Here is a 24,115-nt window from a genome sequence, read left to right as displayed (position 1 = left end):
CCCTTGCCATGGGCACGGACACCCTCCACTACACCAGGTTGCTCAAAGCCTCATCTAACCTGGCCTTGAACACTTCCAGGGATGGGGCATCAACAACTTCTCTGGCAACTTCTCTCTCCCCACTATCAAAACCCTTTTGAGACCTTCCTGCTGACATCTAACTGTTTTTTGTGTTGCTTTGTCTTAAAATATTGTCGGTGCTCCACAACCCCCATTCTGTGTGTTCAGACTGCGGCATTGGTGGCAATCCCAAGGCAGTCCAAACAGACAGAGTTGACATCAAAATGATAAATAATAACCTTTTTTTGCAAGAAAAGGATGACTTCAGTCCTGCACAATTAAATCTGTCCAAGCAGAGGTCTCACAGACTAACTCTGGGACTCTGATATTCCACACATCATTCAATAGCTACCAGAATATATGCAAAGCAATATCAGCTCTTTACAATCTAGCCCACAGAAAAATAGATTGATAGTTTTATATTTAACAAGGAAAATGAAGATGAGTCACCAAGTACTTTTTGTCTAAATACAAAAACAGTTTTGCAAATACTTGCAGCTTGAAAGGCATTTTAATAAATGTTTGCTGAAACTCTTCAACAAAGTTTTCTTTGAGCTGATTTTAAAGAATCCCTGCATGTCCTTCATGTCACAACAATACATTACTATACTGCAGAGAACAAACCGTATTCTTGTATTAAACACTTAGGTTTGAGTGTCATTTTGTCAAAGAAAATCCAATAGAGGGAAAACAACCTTTAAAAATACCACGTTTCAGCAGAGAGGGGTTAAGTCAGTTATAAACACCCTCAAAAATGTTTTTTAAGGCAACCAAGTGAGCTAAAAAATCGGCATAAATTATGACATCAGTTTTCTTCTGAAAGGGTGGGTCTTTGCTAGTTTCTCACAAGGCCTTGCTAGAATGTCCTGCACCCTTTCTTGGTAAGCTCTCTCTGCTGCGACGTCTGATTCGTATTCTCTCTGCTTCTCTTCTTCCTCAGCATCACGGGCCTGTCGTTGATGGGCAATTTGAGCCCTGAGTTGCTCTTGGTATTCTTTTGCTTCCTTTACTTTTCTGGAAATGACATATGAATTATTTATGACGTGTAGGTAAAAAAATAAGCAACTTCTATTATTATTTAATCTGTTAGCATTCAACTTTAGACCAAAGAACCATTCAAAATTCCTTTTAGGTAACTACAACTCTATTAACCAAAGGCTGCATGCTCACCCTATGTTCTATGGAGAATGTATTGCATTCTGTTGTATCTTATAAAGCAGATTGCAAAAATCAGTGCTTAACGAAAAAAAAAAAGGCAAGAATTCCTTGCAATCAGCACGCCTTCCCTGCCCCTCATGGTGGTGCTCAGAGGACACAGACGGAGAGTGTCAGGTCACAGTCCCTTCCTGGTTCAGGCTCACTGCTGCAGCAGCCTTACACCCCATCTCCACTCCCTTGTTCTGAAGATAAGAAGCTGCCACTGATGGGGAAGGCAGGGTGCCGGCTCCTGCTGCGGCGGCGTGCTGATATTCTACAGAACAGTTGTCAGAAGAAATCATTCTTCTACTTGGAGATTCATATATTACTTTCACTACCCTCTGGAGCAGCGGTGGAGTCTACCGACGTGCTCAGGCACTTCTGGCGCAGGAGTCACACAGACTCACGTGGACATTTAGGATGCCAACGGTCTGGTCAAGACTTAAGCGCTACCACAGCACATCGAACCATGCAGCACTTGGCAGAGACAGCATTCAATGGTGTCACTGCGTGAAGCATATCCAAAACGAAGCCCAGCATGTTTCTTTCAGAAGGGTGAGAGTTCTGCCATGTAGAATCATAGAATGGTTTGGGTTAGAAGGGACCTCGAAGATCATCTAGTTCCAACCCCCCTGCCATGGGCAGGGACACCCTCCACTACAGGTTGCCCAAAGCCTCATCCAACCTGGCCTTGAACACTGCCAGGGATGGGGCAGCCACAACTTCTCTGGGCAACCTGTGCCAGTGCCTGACCACCCTCAATGTAAAAAATTTCTCCCTTATATCTAATCTAAATCTCCCCTCTTTCAGTTTAAAGCCATTGCCCCGTGTCCTATCACTACACACCCTTGTCCAAAGCCCCTCTCCAGCTTTCTTGTAGCCTCTTTAGGTACTGGAAGGATGCTGGAAGGTCTCCCTGGAGCCTTCTCTTCTCCAGGCTGAACAACCCCAACTCTCTCAGTCTGTCTTCATAGCAGAGGTGCTCCAGCCCTCAGATCACTGTTATCAATAAAGCCATCAGAGAAGACAACAGATACTGGCTCTGGAAGGTGCTACTCAGATACCTCCCACGGACAGGTATGGAGAAAGAGCAGGAGTACCAAAGGGAAACTGGGTAAGTGAAGCAAGGCCCTTTGCTGTGGGCTTTGCATGACACCCAGAGGAACATTCCAGCTACTGCGAACAGCTATATTCTCACCCCGAGGGACTGTAGGGGAAGGGGAACAGCTGGGTGACGGCAGCAGACCGGGATTTTCGTGACTGAGTGTATGGTTGTTTACGGGACGCATGTGGGTGGAGTTTAGCAATAAGCCTGAACACACCGACTAGTTCTCCAAGGTTCATTACTTAACGAACTAACCTCTCATTAACCCTCCTCCCCAAACCTCTGCACTCGTAATAACAGCTCAGAGTATGACATAATGTATTTAATAAACATCATCCATGTCAGTCACATGATGGTCCAAAAAGATCAAAACAAGCATATGTAATGAAACAGCATTATTTGTATGACGAGGTCAGAATTAGTGATTTAATACCAATGGCAATGTAACAAGGCTGCTATTGAGCAGAGCCTCTCTGAACCACCCAGTGCTCCTAGAGTTATCCAAAAATGAGGATTAGCCTACTCGCAAGTTTAAAACATGGATCTGCAAAGAAATGTACTGGCAGCATAAAAGAAAAATACCTCGCGTGCTTTTCTTCTTCTATATGCTTGAATTCTGCATCTGCTTCAGCTAACAACTTCCTCTCTTGAGCGAGTTCTTCCTGCTCTTTTGCATTTCTCTGCACTGCATCAAAACAAAACAAAACAAAACAAACCTGTAGAAGGTAACAGCACCACTAAGCTTGCAGGGACAGTGGTACTGTATTCAAGCCAAGTAGCCTAAATAGCAAGCCTGAGTTTTGTTGCTTCTGAAGAGGCACATGAACAATGCCAAGTGTATTCTCAGCTTGTTTTTCATCCACTTAGCATAGAAAAGATTTCACATTCAGTACTTAATAGTGTAATCAATAATAATGACTGCTTGCTCATGCAATCCTTACTTTACTAGGCTTTTCTCTGGTGATAGCAATGGGAAATTAGTGTAAGGAATGCCTGTAGGAGTAAAGTTTCAGAAGCAGACTCAGAGACAGCAGCATTGTTGTCCACTCAACCATATAAGCCTGTGCAGGCTGGGCCAGATGGTCTTCCCAAAAGCAGCATGTTGTGCTCCCTCTGCCTCTGCCAAGACTTGCACTCATGCAGTAGGTTTGGTGCACAGACAGCGAGCTGTTATTACTTACACTTCTCCTCGATTTGCAGTTGTCTCGTATTCAGGACATCTTTCAGAAGCTGCTTTCTAGCCTCCTTTTCTAATTGTGTTTGCTCAGCCTTCTTGGCCCAAATCCTCGCCATCTCTTCGTCGAGGAGCTTGTCCACTTCTTTTTCTTGCTGCTTCTCTTCCTCCAGCTGTTGAGCCAGGAATGCCAGGTAAGTCTGCTGCTCCTTGAGCTGCTCTTGCTGCAAACACACGGACATTTGCGGATCTGAGTAAAGGAGTTCAAAACAGCCTTTCAAAACGTGAAGTGGTGGTTGGCAGACAACGTGGCAACTGGGAGCCTAGAACTCCATCCCGAACCCTGTCACGGGAAAGAGCTGTACAGAATCTTCTTCCTGGCCAGTTGGCAGTGCCTGGACTACAGCACAAGAGCACAACAAATACGGAGTGATCCCTTCCCCCATAGCAGCTCAGCTGCCTACATCACAGACATTTTACAAAGACTTTCCACACCTTACCAAACTACTTCACCCCCACCTGCATTAGAAGCCTTGGGAACTATACATGTAATAATAAATAATAATAAACATCACCGCCTTCATTTTTTTCGCCAAGGTCTAACAGTGAGCTTTGAGCTTATACAACTTTCCTGGCCTACGTGAGCTTCTACATACCTTGAACAGAGTAATGAATGCTGCTCTTGAAGCTATCTTGAGACCCATTTTCACCTTGAAGTTGGATAATCTACTTGTTTTAAATTTAGGAAGTGACAGACACATCCATCATTTCATGGCACCTCCAGGATATTTACGTGAGGTTTTGCCTCTAGATACCCAGCTATTAAAGATCTAAACCTGTTTCTTAGTATTAATGAATTAGAGTAAGTTAAACATGTACTTTCCTCTGCAGTTACAAATATTTCATAAATCAGGTCCATGAAACAAAAAAATATTTTTCTAACCTCCATTACATCCATGCAGTATAAGGATGAAAAAGCTCAGGTGATTTATACACAAGGAAGTCAGCACAGAGGGACAAGATTCCAGGATTTCCCGAGAGCTCCCTACTTTTGTCCAGCCTGGTAGCCTTTCTGATTATAAAGCACACTTCAAAGTACTCACTGTGGTTTTAACAGATAATGGGCTTCTTCAGAGAAGTAGAGCACTGACAGGAGGAGAGGCAACAGGCTATGCAACAACAGAACCAACTTCTTCAGAGTGCTTGTGTCTGGTTTCATTTACACTATGCGATGTGCACTAAGGGCCACAAAAATCAGTCTAAATGAGGTATTGCCCCACAACTTGACAACAAACACATCTAGCTCTTACTTTTCTTTTTGTTTTCTCCTCAATGTCTTCCTGGGGTTCTTGAAGAGATTTATCTAAGATCTTCATCTCTAGGGCAAGTTCACCTTGTTTTTCTTCATTAAGACGATTTTTCTTGTCCTGTGCTGCACTGAGCAACATATCCCTGCATTCCTTCTGTTTCTGTAGTTTCTCCATCTGAAGTTGTTCATTTTCTAGCTTAAGCAGTTGCTGCTGTTCTTCCTACAATGGTAAAAATATCCAGCTTGTAAAATCATTGCATAACTTACAACTAAGTGATGGTTAGAATTAGTTTAATTGGAACATTGAAGAGGAAAGATAAATTTCTCACTAACATTAGAGAATTAGGGTCATCCATTAGACCTGTTGAAACACTAACATGTTCGCATATTACTCACTGTAATTCAGAATTTTTCTCTTTAATTATCACATGCACTTCAATACCAAAATACTGGAATGCCTGATGGACTCCAAATATTTCACACCAGTAGACAGAGTCATCTCTTTAGAGAAATCGGTATCATTGCAGCACATATGATCTGTATCTTCCTCCTGTTTCTCCATCTATTATACATCCCGTGTCTGTGCTGGATTTCGAAGCACTGCATCTCTAGCAGACGTAAGGTTACACCCCATTTCAATACAGAAACTCTCCTTTATGGACACTTTGAAGTAAGCTGTTTCTCAGAGACTAAACCACTCTACCAGAAATTTATCCCCTTGATGGAGCTCAAGGCAGCTGTCTTCAGGGGAAGCTACAAAGTCTTCTATTCTAATAGCATTTTTCTGAAAAGGCCAGTTAAGTAGAAGTGTTCTTTGCCTAGGAGGTTTGGCAGTGCATTAAAAGTTGTTACAAGAAAATTATTTTATTCTGCATGTATTTAAATAAATGAAACATTACAGTCTAGCAAGGAATAAGGGCTCCACTGTTTTACAGCCAGGATTTTCAGAGGTTTAGATTCATTATTGTCATTATTTTTAAAAGGTAGTGGAGTACATATCTTGCCAACGTCAGCTTCCAGTGCCTGAGTACCCTGACTGATCATTCAATTGCTACATGTAAATAGCTGCAAAATGAAGACTGAGCCTGAACTAGATAGTCTCCCAGAACTCACAAAGTCAACACAGAACACTGTGAACTAGCAAGCTCCACTAAAGCCAGCACAACTACAGCAAGCTTGCACTCTGGAGAGATGAGGAAACAAGAAGATAGTGGCCAAATAGCTGGGCCAAAGTAGCCAAATGCCTCCTGTGACATGACGCCCAACAGCAGCCAGCACTGAGAGCGCTTAGGCACTGCTTGCTAACTTGTTTTTAAATAAAAAAAAAGGGAATGTAGATTCTGAAATTCAGTCAGCTGGGGCATAAGCAGTTGGAATTTTTCATATAGATGTGTCTCCTCGTGTCTGTGTCGGGGCCCTGGGTGCAACAACAGGCTCTGCAACCTCTCTGCCAGGGCTTGGCTGCCCGTGCTCGCAGCCAGCCCTGACGGGAGCCTTGGATCAGAGAGCTGGGAAAGAGCAGTGTGAGAAAGGGCTGAGAGGAGTCGCTTGGGAGCTGCAGTTAGGCTCAGTCTCTCACCCCTGGTGTCTGCATGAGCTATGCTGCCGGTATGCTGATGCCTGAGGTGGATCCTGATCCAGACCTGCTGACTTGACTTGCTGGCTTCATCTTGAACTTCATTCTACAGGCCTGCCGAGCAGTTTGGACTGTTAGATGACCTCGGTTACTGTCAGCAGACCTGCTCTGCTCCATTCCTTCAGGTACCGCAGGACTTTTATTGGGGAGGACCTCGGCTCCTGGCTCGCCTTCCCTTCTGGGAGCAGCACACTCTTGCTGCTTCCTCCCAGTGCACTTACCATGATGACTAAACACATGTCATGATCTGAGATCTGGTGTTACGCATTACAGCTGGGACACAACACTCACTAGCCATCCCACAGAAGACTGGAAATCAGAAAGTTGCAAAGCTGTCTGGCAAAAGCTTAAAACCATTTCCACCTCCCACAAAGGCTCTGAGAAGCTCTGAATGCCAAAACCCTTTACGTGCTAAGTTTCAAAAGATGTATTTCCTTCTGTAAACAAGAACGCGTTTGCCACAGCTCTGGAAAAGAGGCTTATCGTCATAGGACATTCTCAGATACTAATGGAATCAGTGAAGATACAAATCAGGTGTGGGTTAATCTAAACATCTAGTAAGTCCATCGTTAGGAGGGCCCTATAGAGAAGCATAAATAGAGAACGATGTGGAAATTACCAGCAATCGAGCCTCTTCTTCCTTCAGCCGCTTGGCCTCCTCTTTGCGAGCGCTGAGCACCGCTACCTGGGCACCAAGCCCGTTCAGGACTTCACGATTCTGTTCCGCTGACTTCTGCATCTCCCTCGCCTCTCGCTTTTCCTTAGCCAGCCTATCCTCTTCCCAAAGCTCTGCAAACATCTGCTCCTCCTTCTTCTGCTGCTCTTTCAGTTCCTCCTTCAGAGCTAGCTGGGCCAGCCAGTCTTCACACAGTTCCTTCTGATGCTTCTTCATCTGCTGTACACGAAGGTCCTCGCATTGTTCTCTGAAAGGCAACATGAAAATTTAAAAAAAAAGTCTCAGATTAATAAGCAAGTCTGGAGGCTTGTGTGTGATGGACGGAGGCTCCCAGCTCATAACTACTTGGAGGACTATGGCTCAGGATGCCAAATTCTACACTTGGTCTGATACTGACTCCTTGTGAGACCTAAGGAATCACAGAGAGCCTGATTTGATGGAGAGTTTGACCTTAAGCAGGTCCTGTATTTGAATTTGTAAAAATAATATATTTACACATGCAAAATATATAAGTATTTTATATATACAAGGTGTATTCTATATATGTAGTTGTGACGTGTTGGTTTTATATATATATTTTTTTTAACATATAAAACACATGCACACTATGCTTGTTCAAACATGTATGTTGCTCTTTACTCAAATGAAGACTTAGAATAGGTTCACTAGTCACTTGAAAGGTCATTCATATTCAGAAAATACTCTGAGAGCGGAAATCTAGGTTACACAGTTGAACAGGAACCACTAGGATTTATTTCTTTTTTTAACGAAGTTTTATGAGATAATTCAGAAAAGTTGCAACAAAAATCTGGAGAAGCTAGGAAGTCAAACAAGTAATAATAGCTTCGATTTTCATTTACTCACTGCAATTTAGTTGCATATAAGTAGATATTTATCTTCAGCTGAAGAACACATGACTTTGGGGATTCTGCTTTTATCTTTACAAAGCAAGCAATATGGAGATCAACATATGCTATCAAGCAATATTTAATTAGAACAATATACAGGCATTTTAATTTAGTTCTATAACCAGGATACAGATTTTCATAAAATCAAAATGTGCAACTAACAGGCAATGGTGAAGATCTCTAAGTGGGAAAGGTCTGTAAGCTCTAGGGATGTGCAATAGACACACATGAATGCTGTCAAGTAAAAAGATATCTGACAATTTCATGCTCAATGAAACCATCTTCTGCAGATTCTTGTCATGCTATTCAGGAATTCATAGCAGACATCATAAGATATCATTGACTGAATCTGGAACCACTTCATGGCAGCAGTAGTTACCTGTACAATGTGAAATATTATTACTTTATACAACATTTAGCTGGCAATATCGTGTAGCAAAAATATTATGTATTCATCAAGCAACTATCTCATAGTCCTATCATTCTCCACATCAGTATAGTTATCTAATTTTCATAACTACAGCAATGAAACAAAATCTGAATGAATTTCATTGCCTAAGATAATTTTTTTTTTTGAAATTAATAACAAAATTGTTTGCCAGCACTAAAGGTAGATATTTGGTGGTTTGCTTTTTTGTGTTCTGTGGCTCCGCTAAGGATCTGTCTTTGTAAAGTCTTCACTTTTCTAAACAATTCTTAACTCCAGTATAACTGCTGTCTCCATCTAAACCCGTATCTATATTCCCTGACCTCAGTTTCAGGTATAGAACTAATAGGAGCATTATTCTCTGTCTGTGGCCATGAGTTCACATGCCCATGGAGGCTACAGAGATGACACAAATCTGGCCTCCTTCTGAAGTCAATCACTATATCCACTGGCAATGAGACAAACAGGGAGTTTCTCAACACAGGACATGACTGCTTGCCTATAGCTCATTTCTGCCCTAAACCATCAAAATTATGCTCTAGAATAATGATTTCTTTACTCAATACTGCTCCTTTGTCACCTCCTGCTAACAAGCACAGAACGAGCACAGATCCCGGTATCATTAATACGTGGCTGAGGCAACTACCAGTGTGTAATAATCACATGTTGGCTTACAAGATCTTCCAAAGCTTTACCAATAGAACTCCATGGTAAGCCAGCCTAATAAAAATTGCTCGGGGCTTATAAATGACAAAGAGCATGTCCCTGAATAGCTTTCTTCCAGTTCAGAACCAGCTGATCAGCTGCTGGAGCAGGTCCAGAAGAGGCCACGAAGATGATCAGAGGGCTGGAGCACCTCTGCTATGGAGACAGGCTGAGAGAGTTTGTTGGAGCGTGGATCTTTAAAGAGACTGTCTAAAAAGACGGCCCAGAAGGCCAACCGCATCCTGGGCTGCATCAAGAGGAGCGTGGCCAGCAGGTCGAGGGAGGTGATTCTCCCCCTCTACTCTGCTCTCGTGAGACCTCACTTGGAGTACTGCGTCCAGTGCTGGAGCCCCCAACATAAGAAGGACATGGATCAGTTGGAGAGGGTCCAGAGGAGGGCCACGAAGATGATAAGAGGGCTGGAGCACCTTTCCTATGAGGACAGGCTGAAAGAGTTGGGGCTGTTCAGCCTGGAGAAGAGGAGGCTCCGGGGTGACCTTATAGCGGTCTTCCAGTACCTCAAGGGGGCCTACAGGAAAGATGGGGAGAGGCTGTTCAGGAGGGCCTGTTGTGATAGGACAAGGGGTAATGGTTTTAAAATAGAGGGAGGTAGATTCAGGTTGGATATTAGGAAAAAATTTTTTACCATGAGAGTTGTAGAACACTGGACCAGGTTGCCCAGAGAGGTGGTGGATGCTCCATCCCTGGAGACGTTCAAGGCCAGGTTGGACGAGGCCCTGAGCAACCTGATCTAGTTGGAGATATCCCTGTTCCTTGCAGGGGGGTTGGACTAGATGACCTTTGAAGGCCCCTTCCAGCCCTAACCATTCTATGATTCTATGATCCTATGACTGCACGAAGAAAACCCTGTGTAAGTAAGGACTGGAGCTCGAAAGTTAGGCCTCAAGGGCAGAATGCCCTTGAAGTAAAGGATAAGAAAACTATGCTGTGTGATAAGGGAGTAGTGTTTGCTTAGAGCAGAGCTTCGCTAGGTGGGTGTCTGTTTGAAATAGGCTGTTAAACATGACAAGCATATGTATCATCCAATAATGGTGTAGAAAAGGTGTGGTCTCAGGATTATTGGCAAATACTGTCTATATAAGCAATAAGAACTGCGCACTAAATGAGACTTCTTGCAGCTAACTCATATTGAGTCGTCTCAGTACTTCTCCAAATCCCTTCTCCGCAAGAGTTGGGGCTGTTCAGCCTGGAGAAGAGAAGGCTTCGGGGTGATCTTATTGCAGCCTTCCAGTACCTAAAGGGGGCCTACAGGAAAGCTGGAGAGGGGCTTTTTACAAGGGCATGTAGCGATAAGACAAGGGGCACTGGATTTAAACTGAAAGAGGGGAGATTTTGATGAGATCTAAGGAAGAAATTTTTCACTCAGAGGGTGGTGAGGCACTGGGACAGGTTGCCCAGAGAAGTTGTGGCTGCCCCATCCCTGGAAGTGTTCAAGGCCAGGTTGGATGAGGCTTTGAGCAACCTGGTGTAGTGGAGGGTGTCCCTGCCCATGGCAGGGGGGTTGGAACTGGATGATCTTTAAGGTCCCTTCCAACCCAAACCATTCTGTGATTCTGTGATCAAGCTGCTGACAGACAGAAGAGGCGGCAGTGCCGAAAACCAGCCTGACCCTGTTCTCCGTGCCGCAGTGACAGCCATCCAACACATCAGACTCACAGTGCAGGGGTGCGACACCAGAGCTGTGACTGCGGAGGGGACAGATTCCTACACTGCACTCTCCCTTGGTGCTGCTGCCATGACATACAGCTGGAAAACGCAATCCACGACCTGCAATTTCACATCGAAGCAGAGGTCTCACCACGCTTTCTTCCTGTCGGCGTTCACTGCCTCACATTTCAGCTGTAAGCTTCTGGGGTTGGGGGCATCTCTCTTTTCATCCTCTATCTGTAAAGCACCTAATGCCATGGAGGCAGTGGCGAAAGGTGCTAAGCACTATACACAAACAATAAAAGGGAGAGCAGTGCCATGAGAACAAAATTCCCACCTGATATCCAGAAGGTATTTCTAACCTCTTAACTGTTCCTGACTGAGAAGAAACAACAGTAATCTATCAAGTCTCCCCTTTCATCAGCACCAAGTCTCTACAAGATAAAACCTCCCACACTTAGCACTTTTCTCTCCCAGTTCTAGGACACACCGCATGCTCTAACCAAATGTTGGGTTCTTCCTTGAGAATTGGGCTTGTATTCTCGAAAGGAGAAACTGTCCCCGGAACGAGGAGCCACCCTTAGCTCAGCTTCAGAAGAGAAGGGTGAGGAAACAGAGGAACAAACGAGCAGACAGCAGTGCAGGCTAGCAAAAAGGGATGGTTGTTTTACCTCCTGGTATGAGACTGGAACCTTCTGACCACTTGTTCACTGGTTGTCCCAACAACAAAAGCAGAAAGCTGCACAGCGATGTGCACGCCGTGAGCCACGGGACACTCCAAGAGGTGCCCCCACTTTCAAGGAGGCCCACAAACGCACTAAATCAGTGCTGGTTTCCTTACATTTTAACATTGGGACCTACCTTCCAACTCCTGGGTAGGAGTTAGTGGTGATTACTGACTACAGCACTAATTAGCATTCACGGAAAAACACATTTCTCAAATGTTCTGAAGGAAACATGCTATTATTAAGATTTGAAATCTGACACCATTAGAAATAACTGCGTTACCCTAACACAATGGGTTCAGAGTTCTCTCAGCAGTGAAGGAATAAAGAATTAGTTATTCTTTTTCATGATGATAAACTAATCTGAATTTAATCAAATTCTCAGAGGGGAAGAGAAGTTAAACACAAGTTGGGCATTGTTAGAATTTTAACATAAAATAACCCTGTAATTGCTTGATTTCATCAAAACAATTCCTTCAAAGCAGCTTTTACAGCAGCCTATAAACATCTGCTCTCCCAGATGGCTGTTTCTTCCTCACTTTGCTATCCTAAGCTTCTTAACATTAAAATTGTGCCTGTTTGTAGCCACTTCCCAAAGACAGAAACTGCATTTCTTTTCCACTGCCCCAGTTATTTATTCATTTTATGGCTGCAGTACAAAGTTGCTGGGATAAAAACATTCTCTGTATGGATGCTTCTGATGTTATCACAAGAAAGAGGATATAACGTGTTGCATGTAAATTTTAAGACATCGCCATTTTCTTTAAAGATACCAACGATGAACACACCCTCAGGCTAAAACTGGCTGAATATCTTTTCATACAAGTTGTAGCCCTTCACAAAAATGAATTCCAGCAAGACTCCAGCAGTCCAAGGACTGTGCCCTCTGTCACCTTGTAACAAAGGACTCTTCCTGGCTAACATCAGTACTGAGAAGCTGTTAAATCTACACCCTTAGGCTACAGCTCCAAAGCCAGCCCACACAGTGGATATACTGTCCCACACGACATCCTTGTCTCTAAACTGGAGAGACATGGATTTGATGAATGAACCATTCGGTGGATAAGGAATTGGCTGGATGGTCACACTCAAAGTGTTGTGGTCATTGGCTCAATGTCCAAGTGGAGGCCAGTGATGAGTGGTGTTCCTCAGGGGTTGGTACTGGGACCAGTGCTATTTAACATCTTTGTTGGTGACATGGACAGTGGGATCGAGTGCACCCTCAGCAAGTTCGCAGATAACACCAAGCTGTGTGGTGTTGCGGACACGCTGGAGGGAAGGGATGCCATCCAGAGGGACCTGGACAGGCTGGAAAGGTGGGCCTGTGAGAACCTCATGAAGTTCAACAAGGCACAAGGCCAAGTGCAAGGTCCTGCACGTGGGTCATGGCAATCCCAAGCACAAGTACAGGCTGGGCAGAGAATGGATTGAGAGCAGCCCTGAGGAAAAGGACTTGGGAGTGCTGGTGAATGAGAAGCCCAACATGAGCCGGCACCATGCGCTGGCAGCCCAGAAAGCCAACCGTGTCCTGGGCTGCATCCACAGCAGCGTGGGCAGCAGGGCGAGGGAGGGGATTCTGCCCCTCTGCTCTGCTCTCCTGAGACCCCACCTGGAATACCGTGTTCAGCTCTGGAGTCCCAAGCACAAGAAGAACATGGAGCTGTTGGAGTGGGTCCAGAGGAGGCCACGAAGATGATCCGAGGGCTGGAGCACCTCTGCTATGGAGACAGGCTGAGAGAGTTGGGGCTGTTCAACCTGGAGAAGAGAAGGCTCCGGGGTGATCTTCTAGCAGCCTTCCAGTGCCTAAAGGGGCTACAGGAAAGCTGGAGAGGGACTTTTTACAAGGGCATGTAGTGAAAGGACACAGGGCAATAGACTTGAACTGAAAGAGGGGAGATTTAGATTAGATAGAAGGAAGAAATATTTCACTGGGAGGGTGGTGAGGCACTGGACCAGGTTGCCCAGAGAAGTTGTAGATGCCCCATCCCTGGAAGTGTTCAAGGCCAGGTTGGATGAGGCTTTGAGCAACCTGGTGTAGTAGAGGGTGTCCCTGCCCATGGCAGGGGGGTTGGAACTAGATGATCTTTGAGGTCCCTTCCAACCCAAACCATTCTATGATTCTATGATTCTATAAAAGCGCAGCCTTTTAGTACTCTGGAATAAAGTACTGGAGTGCTGTACAATAGAGGTGCTCCTATACCTCTGGTTTGAGAATCTATACCCGCGAAAGAGTGGAGTGCCTTGCTTAAAGTTAAAAGAAATACAGAAAGTCTGTATTAGGTTTCAGAAAGACATTCAAAATAGTTGTACGTTCACAAAGATAAACAGAAAATCATGTGTATATCACCTGTTTCTGAAATGACCTCCTGTGGCTCCTCTGGGCGTGCTGTAGAGCAATGGTCTCCAAAGTGGGGTGTACAAGACAATTCATTGGTGTGTGGGAAGAAATTGTGCTTTGTCACATACATAAATAACATTAAAACAAAAATTGTGTTTATTTCATCTTTACCTTACCCTCTCTTCATTTCTATTTTTGCATGTTTTACCACATACATAATATACTAGTACAGTAGTGCAAGTATATAATTTATAAATAAGTAAACATATCAGAGGTGAGTGCTAAAAACTTCTTTTCTGATAAGGATGTGTGGTCAAAAAGGTTTTGAGACCACTGTCCTAGAGGACAGGTCATGACACTATTACAGATTTCTGGTTGTGGATCTTCAATAACTGTTGGTCTCCCAAGCAGCAAAGCCTGCTCCCAGATCTCTGCACGGATCAGGATGGTTTAGGAGACAGAGTAACAGCAAACAGTGTGGGGAGAACAGATTTGGGTCTACTTAAAGATGACAAACACATGCAGATTCAGATATTAGAAGTTACTCATCTAATTAGAATCAACCACCACAAGAGAGACTTCCTCTCTCATTGGAAAAGGACAGAGAAGAAAAGACTTTAAAATATTACCAAATATATACATTAAAAAAACAATCTAGCTTTTGAAGGAGAGATAAACAGAGAGTTGAACTGTTGTCAGCTGGTGTTAATAAAGTTGGGGTTTTTTAATAGGGCCCTTAATTTAAAAGTAGAAAGAGACAGAACTAGAGAAATGGAGTGAGAAACTGACTATGGAAATACATTTCCATTACATCAGGACAGTCAAAGAGGAGGACTCTGTACACTTTAGGATGAAGATTCATTTGCAAACATACTCAAAGATTGCCACTCACGACAGCTGTGAAGTAAGATGATTTCACAGCTTCTAAACCCTCTGAAATACTGCAGCCAGCAGAACCTCACCTAGTAAAATTCTAGCAACACTTTAATGGGATACAGTATGGCATGAGTATTGCCTAGATCCAAAAGCAGGCTGGGAAAGGTAGGATGACAGGAATGATCCCACGACACTTGAGGGAACCATATATCAATAGGGTTGTCCTGGGAAGGAAGAAAACCTGAGATGTTACGACAGGCAATTGCAGCATGAAAGTCCAAGTAAGTATCACCAGATGATGAGATTCACTGGTAGGATTCGTTTTGCAATTAAAATATCTGAAATGGGCCATCTAAACCAGGAGTCTGCCTGTGAGCTAATCAACATTCTAATCAACAGGAACCTAATGAATGCAGTCAGCGGAGGCTGGGGTGCAGTTCAGCTGGAAAAACCGTTATATGCCTACTTTAGGATGACACTGGGTTCCTTTAACCATCCTGATCTCAATGAAGATTACCTGCCTAGAATACAGTTTCAGACTCCCAGTGAGTAAAAAGACACAAACTCAGGCACCTACCTTTAGATGTCTAAATCACAAGCTGAATCTCTTCTCCTTGGCATGTAAGACAAGCTACAAGTACAAAATGAAAGGCACTCCAGCAGCATCTCCTCGAAATTCGCTTTTAAAATTGTTTAAGCTACTTTGTGTGATAGGTAGAGAACACGCCAGGAATTGTAAATCGTGCGTGCCGTGTTTCAAAGCCAGCATGTGAATTCAGAAGCGCACACACTGCCTTAACACCCAAGTCAATAAACTCCACGATTAAGAAACTAACATTTACCTGTGAATTAGTCGATTAGAGTTTATGCACGAGTGAAAGCAAGCGTTGATTTTTATCCTCAGTTTCTGCACACTCAGGAGCAGATGTCGTGGATTTCCGTATGCCCTGGTTTTGACCAGGAAAGAGTCAGGGTTTTTTCTTTTTAGCAGCTAGAAGAGCGCTGTGCTTTGGATTCAGTCTGGGATTCGTTACGAGAAGAACGTTGGTAACACTGATGTTTGTAGTTGGTGCTGAGACATCAGGGACCTTTCAGATTCCCATGTTTTTGTCTGTATGCAGCAGCACAAGAGGCTGGGGGCAAACACAGCCAGGACAAAGGGTCCACAACTGCCCTTATGATTTCAGATTAGGACCGAGGGCCGAATTGGCCAACGGAACCTGTGATACCATGCAACGTCATGCCCAGTATGATGATGAGGGCTGACAGGGAAGAAGAGCTCTTGCTCTTTTGAGGGCTCTCTCTTGGACTCTCAGTGTCTCCAAGTTCTCTCTCTCTCTCTCCCCCCCAGGCCTCTTGCTCATTAGGGATCACAGTGTTGGGACTGATCTGTTTTGGGATCACTTGCCAGGACAGGACAGGCATTGGCCACGGGGTGGTGAGCAATTACACTGTGCATCACTTATATGAACATATGTATATAAAATCATTATTTTATCATTATTACTTTTAGTTTTATATTATTATACGTTTTTCTTTTTGTTTTATATTATTAAATTGTTTGTACCTCAACCCACAGGCCTCCTTCCCTTTTCCCCTTTAATTTCCTTCCCCATTCCCTGGAGGTGGGGGAGGGTGAGGGAGCAGCTGTGTGTTGTTTAGTTGCCAGCTGGGCTAAACCACACCACCACAGCACTGCGGGAGGCTGGGAAATGACACTTTAAATTATCACTATTATATTACATTAATATTATTTTCATCCCTTCCTCAGAAAACCAGATTTCCATGAACTGAACTAGGCAGATTTCATGCCAAGGCCCTGATGACAAGCACCTGCAAATTTTAATGACTTCAAAAGATGCTGCTAAGCTCAGCATCCAGGAAGGCTTGGCACAGAACTTCAGGTTGCATTAAAACTTCAGCTTTGGTTGGTACTCTTGAAAAGCATGCCATAAATAAAAATACTGTCTTTTCAGACAATCTTAACTTTCCAAGGATCTTCGATACATTAGCTTAATAAGCATTATTTAATAAATTTTAAAAATAAATTTATTAATAAATTTTTCACTCTGAGGGTGGTGAGGCACTGGGACAGGTTGCCCAGAGAAGCTGTGGATGCCTCATCCCTGGAAGTGTTCAAGGCCAGGTTGGATGAGGCTTTGGGCAATGTGGGGTAGTGGAGGGTTTCCCTTCCCATGGCAGGGGGGTTGGAACTAGATGGTCTTCGAGGTCCCTTCCAACCCAAACCATTCTGTGATTCTATTATTTAAGCCAAATTAACCTTCCATGAACCCTTTCCACTCCAAAAGTACGAAGCTGAAATAGAACTAGGCCAGAACAAGGAATTACAAAAACAGCTGACTTGGCAGGTGAAAGTGCAGGGATGCTCACACAGGACAAGGAGTTTCTCACTGCACTTGGAAGAATGTTTTCAAGGTGTCTCAACACTTAAATCAAATAATGGAGACAGTACAATGCTCTGTGCCTGTTGCCTTCACCTCTATTAATGAAGGTTTTTCTCACACACTTGACTGAGCACTGCAAATTCGGTCCCTGGTCGTTACAGGCTGCACCCCTTCAATGAAAGTCAGAAAAAGACTGTACTCTGCTCCACTGCGTGCAACATAGCTGGGGCTTTGCAACTTCTGGCAAATCTCACACACCTCGCTACAAACCACCTTCATTTTTTTGTTTTGCCATTTCAGTTACATTCACCTTTCCTTCCTGAGTTTATTATTGTCACCTTGTTGAATTGCCTCTTTGCATTTACTTAACCCAAATCCTATTGTGTAAGATACCTGAATTGCTGCTCTTGTTTCTCAGCCACCAGTTGTTGTCTGTCTTTTTCCCTCTTCTCTCTCAGTGATTTCGCTCGCTCCCTCATTTTCTCTTGTTTTTCCAGTACCGTTTCTTCAAGTGACTTCATCTCAGCAAAGTGCTTATTTTCCTCTGCCTCCAGAAGCTCACGAAGCCTGTCATGAAAACATTTAAATGAAAGCTAAAGCGATCCTTCTGTTGAATGAACAATGTTATTTGTTATGAATGCAAAATGGGTACTAGGCTCCTTTCAGCACTCCTTGCAAATACCAAGGAAGGGAACACCCAAGGGAACATCAAATTTTAACTCAAGGATCACTCCTGTTGTGCCCAGGGAGGGGAATCTTACAGCATAACTTGAGTGACTTTGCCTTGGCACAGTTGAAGCTCTTTATCTTACACACCCATTTCCAACGCTGCTTTACAACTTCAGCCCGCCCATTAAACAAAATTCTTCTAATTTCCAGACTGCATTTGTCACCAGGTGATATCAGTTTGATCTCGTACTACTGTTATCTTTCAGCATAATCTCTCCCTGGTATTTACCACCCTTCTCTGTGCATCTATCATTGTATCTTCTCTCAAACTACCTTCTGTTACGTTAGCATCGCTCCATAAACCACTTCATCCTGAAAGATCTTTGAAGAGAAAATTATGTCAAATTGACAATTCTTAAACACACCATCGTTTACCTCTCCGTTAATCCTAGTAATAAGAAACCTGGGACTAAGGAATCTAGACACTCACTAATTCCAGCCCAAGTGCCAGAGCAGCCTCTGGGAAACCACTCCTACTTTCATGCAATGGTATGCCCCTGCTACTGCGTGAGCAGTAGTGCTATGGACCTACGCTGGCACTGCTGGTGGGAGTTACAGCAGCAAAGCCAAAGCCAGACTGACTCTGGAAACTGAACTGCACTCTCTTCACCATGTACTGAGTCGAGGCTCCTTGCAAAGACAGCATGGGGATCTTAAGCAGCTAAATAAGAACAGACCCCATGAAGTTCAACAGAAGTCCTGCACCTGGGGAGGAATAACCCATGCACTGGTACACACTGCAGGGTGACTGGCTGGGAAGTGGTTCTGCAGAAGAGGACCCGGGGCGGGGGGGGGGCGGTCCTGGCAGACAAGCTGAACAGCAATGCACCCTTGCGGCAAAGAAGGCCAACAGCATCTTGGCCTGCATGAGGAAGAGCACTGCCAGCAAGTCAAGGGGGATGATCCTTCCTTTCAGCACTGGTGAGGCCCCATCTGGAGTGCTGGGTCCAGTTCTGGGCTCCCCAGCACACGAAAGATACAGATGTAGTGGGGGGAAGCCAGTGAAGGGCCACTAAGATGATTAAGGGACTGGAGCACCTCGCCTATAAGGAGTATCTCTTGTAAAGATATCTGTCTCCTGAGAGAGCTGGGACTGTTGAGCCTGGAGAAGAGAAGGTTCAAGAGGATCTTATCAAGGTACATAAATACCTAAAGGGAGAAAACGCAGAAGAGAAAGACAGCTTGTCCTTGGACAAGTGGCGATAGGCACAAATTAAAACATATTAAATTCCACCTGAATACAAGAAAACACTTTTTTTTTTTTTACTGTGAGGGTGGTCAAATATTGAAACAGGTGGCCCACAGAGGTGGTGGAGTCTCCATGTGTGAAGATAAGCAAAACCCAAGTGGACACAATCCTGAGCAACATGCTCTCGGTGACTGCTTGAGCAGAGGGTTGGATTAGATTATCTCAGGAGCTTCCTTCCAGCCTCTGCAATTCTGTTCAATTGGGGTACAATTCCGGTCCTAAGAAGGCACATCAGGCTAGGATACCAAGCTGGTGACCTTCACAGCTCCAAAGCCACTCAACACGAAAGAGTAACTGAGAAATTCAACCAAATGATGTTTTTCTAAGATCAGCACAGCACAACTCTGTTCTTTATGAGACAGTAATATGCCCCACCTTTATTATTCTTTTAAAGACTTTTGCAATTTTTTTTTCAACTATGCTAAAAAGTGTTACTTTTAGGAGCTAAACATTAACTTGATGTTGCAACAAAACCCTCAGTGACATCCAATTATTGAGAGTCTCTGACACTTTGATAAAAGTGCTCTTCATTCTCTTTGAAGTGTCTATCTCAAGCAATGAAAGTGCTATTTTATACTTTTATCAATACGTTTGACAGACGAGCCTCTAAATGCCACCTAAACTGTACCAGTTACTGTGTTTGGATATCTATATCTAGTGATTGCCTCGGTGATTAGTACTTTCGACAAGGGTGTGTAGTGACAGGACAAGGGGCAATGAATTTAAACTGAAAGAGGGGAGATTTAGATTAGATCCAAGGAAGAAACTCTTCCCTCTGACGGTGGTGAGGCACTGGGACAGGTTGCCCAGAGAAGTTGTAGATGCCCCATCCCTGGCAGTGTTCCAGGCCAGGTTGGATGAGGCTTTGGGCAACCTGGTGTAGTGGAGGGTGTCCCTGCCCATGGCAGGGGGGTTGGAACTGGATGATCTTTGAGGTCCCTTCCAACCCAAACCATTCTGTGATTCTCTGATTCTACTAGTATTGAGAGCCCAACAGCTGCTGCTTTCTCTGCACTGCTCCTTGACCAACAAGTAAGCATGCCCATGCTTTGCCACGATGAACAACAAACACCATGCCCCAACGCAGTGTCACGTACAGACCTGAGCTCTGCTGAATGTTTTTCCCGTAATCATTGCTCTAAGCAAACAGTTAAGCCGAAAACAGCAGGGCAGAGATTGGTATCAGCTACTCGTTTGCTACCTCTCTCGTCTCTTGTCAGTCTCTGCCAGACACTCCCGCATGGTCGCGTCCACCTTTCTCTGCACAGCGTTGTGCAGCCACTTCTGCTCCTTGCGTTTGTGCCACTCGTAGGCACTGCGATGCTGGTTGTACACCTTCAAAAAATCGGCGTATTCCAGGAGTTCCTCCTCTTTCTGCCTGCAGGCCAGGACAAAATTTTCTCTCGTTTGATCTTTAAGAGGCTTGGCTCTCTGTAAGAGAAAGCGGGTGTCAGAGGAGTTATAATCAGTTACGTACAGTTGGAGTATATAATCAGTTATTCTCTTGTTGTTTTTTGGTTTTTTTTTTAGTGGAATTCACGACCAAATAGGTATGTAACACCAAACGATGAGAGTTCGGGGTACCTAAGGGTAAATCCCGACCATCCTTGCCTTCAGAGCACAACGCCTGTAGGAGAGGTGGTGGTGTGCCCGTTGCTCGGGCTGCACGCTCACATCCCACCCTGTTCACCCAAGAGGGCGGTTGTGGTTATAGCGGAAAAACGCGCTCGCCACAGGCAGCCTCCCTCCGCCCCCCTCCCCGGCACGGCTCCCCGGGGCTCCGAGCGCCCCCTCGCACCCCGCTGCGCACACACGCGGCCCGCTCCCCCCCGAAACGGAGACCTCGGCCCGGGACCGGCTCCCCGGGGCATCCACAGCGGGTGTTCCCCAGGCCCCCGGCCCGCCCGGCACCGAGCTCCGCCGGGAACCCCGGCCCGGGCTGGGGCGGGAGCGGCCTCTCACCAGCGCCAAGGAGTGTGGGACGGGCCCGGTCACCTCCCGGTGCCGCCGCCGCCGCTGCGCCTCCATGGCGGCGGCCGCACCGACGAGCGGCGCCGGCCGGGACGCGCCGCCCGTTGCCACGGCAACCGGCGGCGGCGGAAGTGACCTCATGGCGCCGGCGACGCGCGCGTGGTGAAGTCGACCGGCCGGGTGCTGCGCATGCGCGGCGCGCCGGTCGGGCTGAGGGAGGCGGTGCGGTTGTCATGGCGACGCGAGGTGGCCCCGCCGCGGCCCGGTCCCTCCCGGACAGGCCGTGCCGCTGCTCCTGGGCCGCACCACCGCGTGGGCGCGGGGCTGTCGGGCCGCAGGGCCTCCGGTGGCGGCGGAGCGAACGGGGCCCCGTCGCGGTGCGAATCCCGCGGCCTCCCGGTCCGGGCGGGCGGGTCCCTGGCAGAGGCCTCGTGTGGCGCTTGTCCTGCCCATGGACAGGCCCCGGCGCTGCCCAGGGCGGAGCAGATCGGCACGTCGCTGGTGCGTGTCTGAAAACGTGGATCAGCGGTTGCCTCCAGGGCATTGCCCTCAAGGAAGCCACGGGAAAAAGCTGTCGCTGCAGCTTTGAAGGCCGGGAACGGATACTGCCAAGAACTTTGCTGTCTTGCAGATGATTCCCAACACCAGAAGGACATGGAGCTGCTGGAGCGGGTCCAGTGAAGGCTACAAAGATGATCCGAGGGCTGGAGCACCTCTGCTATGGAGACAGGCTGAGAGAGTTGGGGCTGTTCAGCCTGGAGAAGAGAAGGCTCCAGGGAGACCTTCCAGCACCTTCCAGTACCTAAAGGGCCTACAGGAAAGCTGGAGAGGGGCTTTGGACACGGGTGTGTAGTGACAGGACAAGGGGCAATGGCTTTAAACTGAAAGAGGGCAGATTTCAATGGGATATAAGGAAGAAATTCTTCCCTCTGAGGGTGGTGAGGCAATGGGACAGGTTGCCCAGAGAAGCTGTGGCTGCCCCATGCCTGGAAGTGTTCAAGGCCAGGTTGGATGAGGCTTTGGGCAACCTGGTGTAGTGGAGGGTGTCCCTGCCCATGGCAGGGGGTTTGGAACTGGATGATCTTTGAGGTCCTTTCCAACCCAAACTTTCCATGATTCTATGTTTGGGAGAGGGAAACAACTTCACAGCAGGGAACTGTGGCTTTTCCCCCTGAAAACTCTCATATATAAGTTTTGAGAGGGCTGAATTTCTCGGCGTATTATAGTTTTCCCTAATATTTTATGGGGTGTTTAATGGGAAATATTGCCTTAGTCTTAACATTTACACAAAAACACAGATCAATTTTATGTATGATAAATAAATGTGGACAGTATACAAATGTGTGCAGCACTTCCATCACTTGGAAATTAAAAAAAAAAGGGGGGGGGGAGGAGGGGCTGGAGACTCCAATCCCCATATTAATGTTTTTTGTGAAGTCTCTCTACCAGCTTTGAAAAGATTTACAGCTGAAAAAGCTAATTTTAGTCCAAAGGCATTACAGATGTCGTGTGACTTTGAGCTTATTTTACATTAATGTTAGATGAAAAAACAGATTCTCTTTGACTTACATGCCAAAGGGGATCCTAGTCGCTGCGTTGTTCTCCAGGGTTTCCTCACTGGGGGAATATATATAGGATATATCTAGTATATGGTCTGTCCTGGGTTTGCTGTCATGGATTCGCCTTCCTAAAACCTCTCTCTAAGGAACAGCGAGGGAGTTTTCCGGGAAAAAGTCCCCCTTGACGCTCAGGTGTCAACAACTGCTCAAAACTCAGAGCTTTAGATGTGGGCTGTGGTTTCAGACCGCTTTAAACGGAGTGCAGCCAGCCACCAGAAGGGTTGGAGTCACCTCTCCTTTCTCTCCCCGTTCAGACAGGTCAGCACAAAGGTAGAGCTCATGGAGCTAAACCCTAGTAAGGGGATGACGTGGCTCCTCAGGCGTGATCTGCCTTGGCTCAGCCGCAGGAACAGTAATGTGGTCACGAGGGAAGGGCTGGGAATGCGTGGAGGGAAGGACAGCACCACGGGATGAGTTAAAGCAACTTGGCACACCAGAGCCCTTTTTCAAGAGCAAAATCTGTGGTGGGAATGTCTGGCAAGAACAGTAGGGCCTTTCTGTTCTTTGAGGAAGTATAAGGAGTTGATTGATGTCAGCTGATGAAAAATTCCCTCTTTTCTTTGTACAAAATAAACCTTTTACTTCTTATTCTAGAATAAAAACTAACTCATTTTAAGGGAACCAAAGACATCCCTACGCCTCATAAAAGACAAAACTTTTCCTCCAGTGGCTGCCTATTGCTTTCGTGTGGGATTGCGGTGGCTCCATGAGCCAGCACTTGGGCACACCAGGTGCCTTCCTTCTACAAGATGAAAAGTCCTTCTCCTCCCAGAGATGCCCTGGGCTTCCTAGGCTGACGCTCTGAGAAGCTGCCAGTTCCTCTCTCGTTCTGAATTCCCCTGGGGTTTCCTCACCAGTCACACTCCAGACCTTACAGGTTCCTCTGGTCATGCTCCCTTCTAATCCGTCCTGCCAGAGCCTTCGGGCAATCTGCAAAATACATGCTCAGGGAAATAACGACTCCTGGGTTTTAAGTCTTTTGGGCATTCTATTCTTTTTGTTTGAAGGATTTGCTGTTTGCTCAGATCCGCATGACTGGCTGAGTCAGGAACAGAGACGGGAGAGTCACACAAACATGCCTCCGTTTGACACAGAACTTATTCTAATTAATAACACAAGTTAAAAATAAAGCTGTATGTCACAGCCGGTACCTGCCCACCAGCAGCACCTGTCCCGGTGCAGCGCTCCAGCTGCGGCAGGAACATGCCATTTCCCCCAGGAAAGCAGCCTCACATCTTGGCTCCCATCTCTCACCTTCACGGATAATTTGGAGTCCCCAACACAAGGAAATGGAGCTGCTGGAGTGGGTCCAGAGGAGGCCACGGAGATGATACGAGG

General features: G+C 45.8%; 1 protein-coding gene across 1 annotated transcript; it reads right to left on the bottom strand.

Annotated features, from left to right (window-relative positions):
* Nucleotides 1–773: 773 nt before the first annotated feature.
* On the bottom strand, nucleotides 774–21,218 carry CFAP53 (cilia and flagella associated protein 53). Its single transcript, XM_086629674.1, has 8 exons — nucleotides 21,150–21,218; nucleotides 20,389–20,618; nucleotides 17,603–17,776; nucleotides 7,101–7,404; nucleotides 4,847–5,065; nucleotides 3,544–3,760; nucleotides 2,945–3,047; nucleotides 774–1,074 (listed from the first exon to the last, which is right to left on the bottom strand). The coding sequence occupies exons 1-8, from the start codon at nucleotides 21,213–21,215 to the stop codon at nucleotides 858–860; spliced, it is 1,530 nt and encodes a 509-aa protein (XP_086485800.1). The 5' UTR covers nucleotides 21,216–21,218; the 3' UTR covers nucleotides 774–857.
* Between the last annotated feature and the right edge of the window lie 2,897 nt (nucleotides 21,219–24,115).

The sequence above is a fragment of the Tauraco erythrolophus genome, chromosome Z (genome assembly GCF_009769465.1).
Source record: "Tauraco erythrolophus isolate bTauEry1 chromosome Z, bTauEry1.pri, whole genome shotgun sequence".
Classification (NCBI taxonomy): Eukaryota; Metazoa; Chordata; class Aves; order Musophagiformes; family Musophagidae; genus Tauraco; species Tauraco erythrolophus.
The sequence above is the reverse complement of the archived record's forward strand: the minus strand, read 5'-3'. Positions and strand labels throughout refer to the sequence as shown.

Bases quoted from the DNA above. Each gene is read 5' to 3' on its own strand.
- CFAP53 (XM_086629674.1), bottom strand. From the start codon at position 21,215: ATGGAGGCGCAGCGGCGGCGGCGGCACCGGGAGGTGACCGGGCCCGTC. The intron at 7,405-17,602 runs GTATCTTACACA...GTTGCCTTTCAG, and splicing joins AAACAAGAGCAGCAATTCAG to AGAACAATGCGAGGACCTTC. The intron at 5,066-7,100 runs GTAATTTCCACA...TTACCATTGTAG, and splicing joins AAGAAGAGGCTCGATTGCTG to GAAGAACAGCAGCAACTGCT.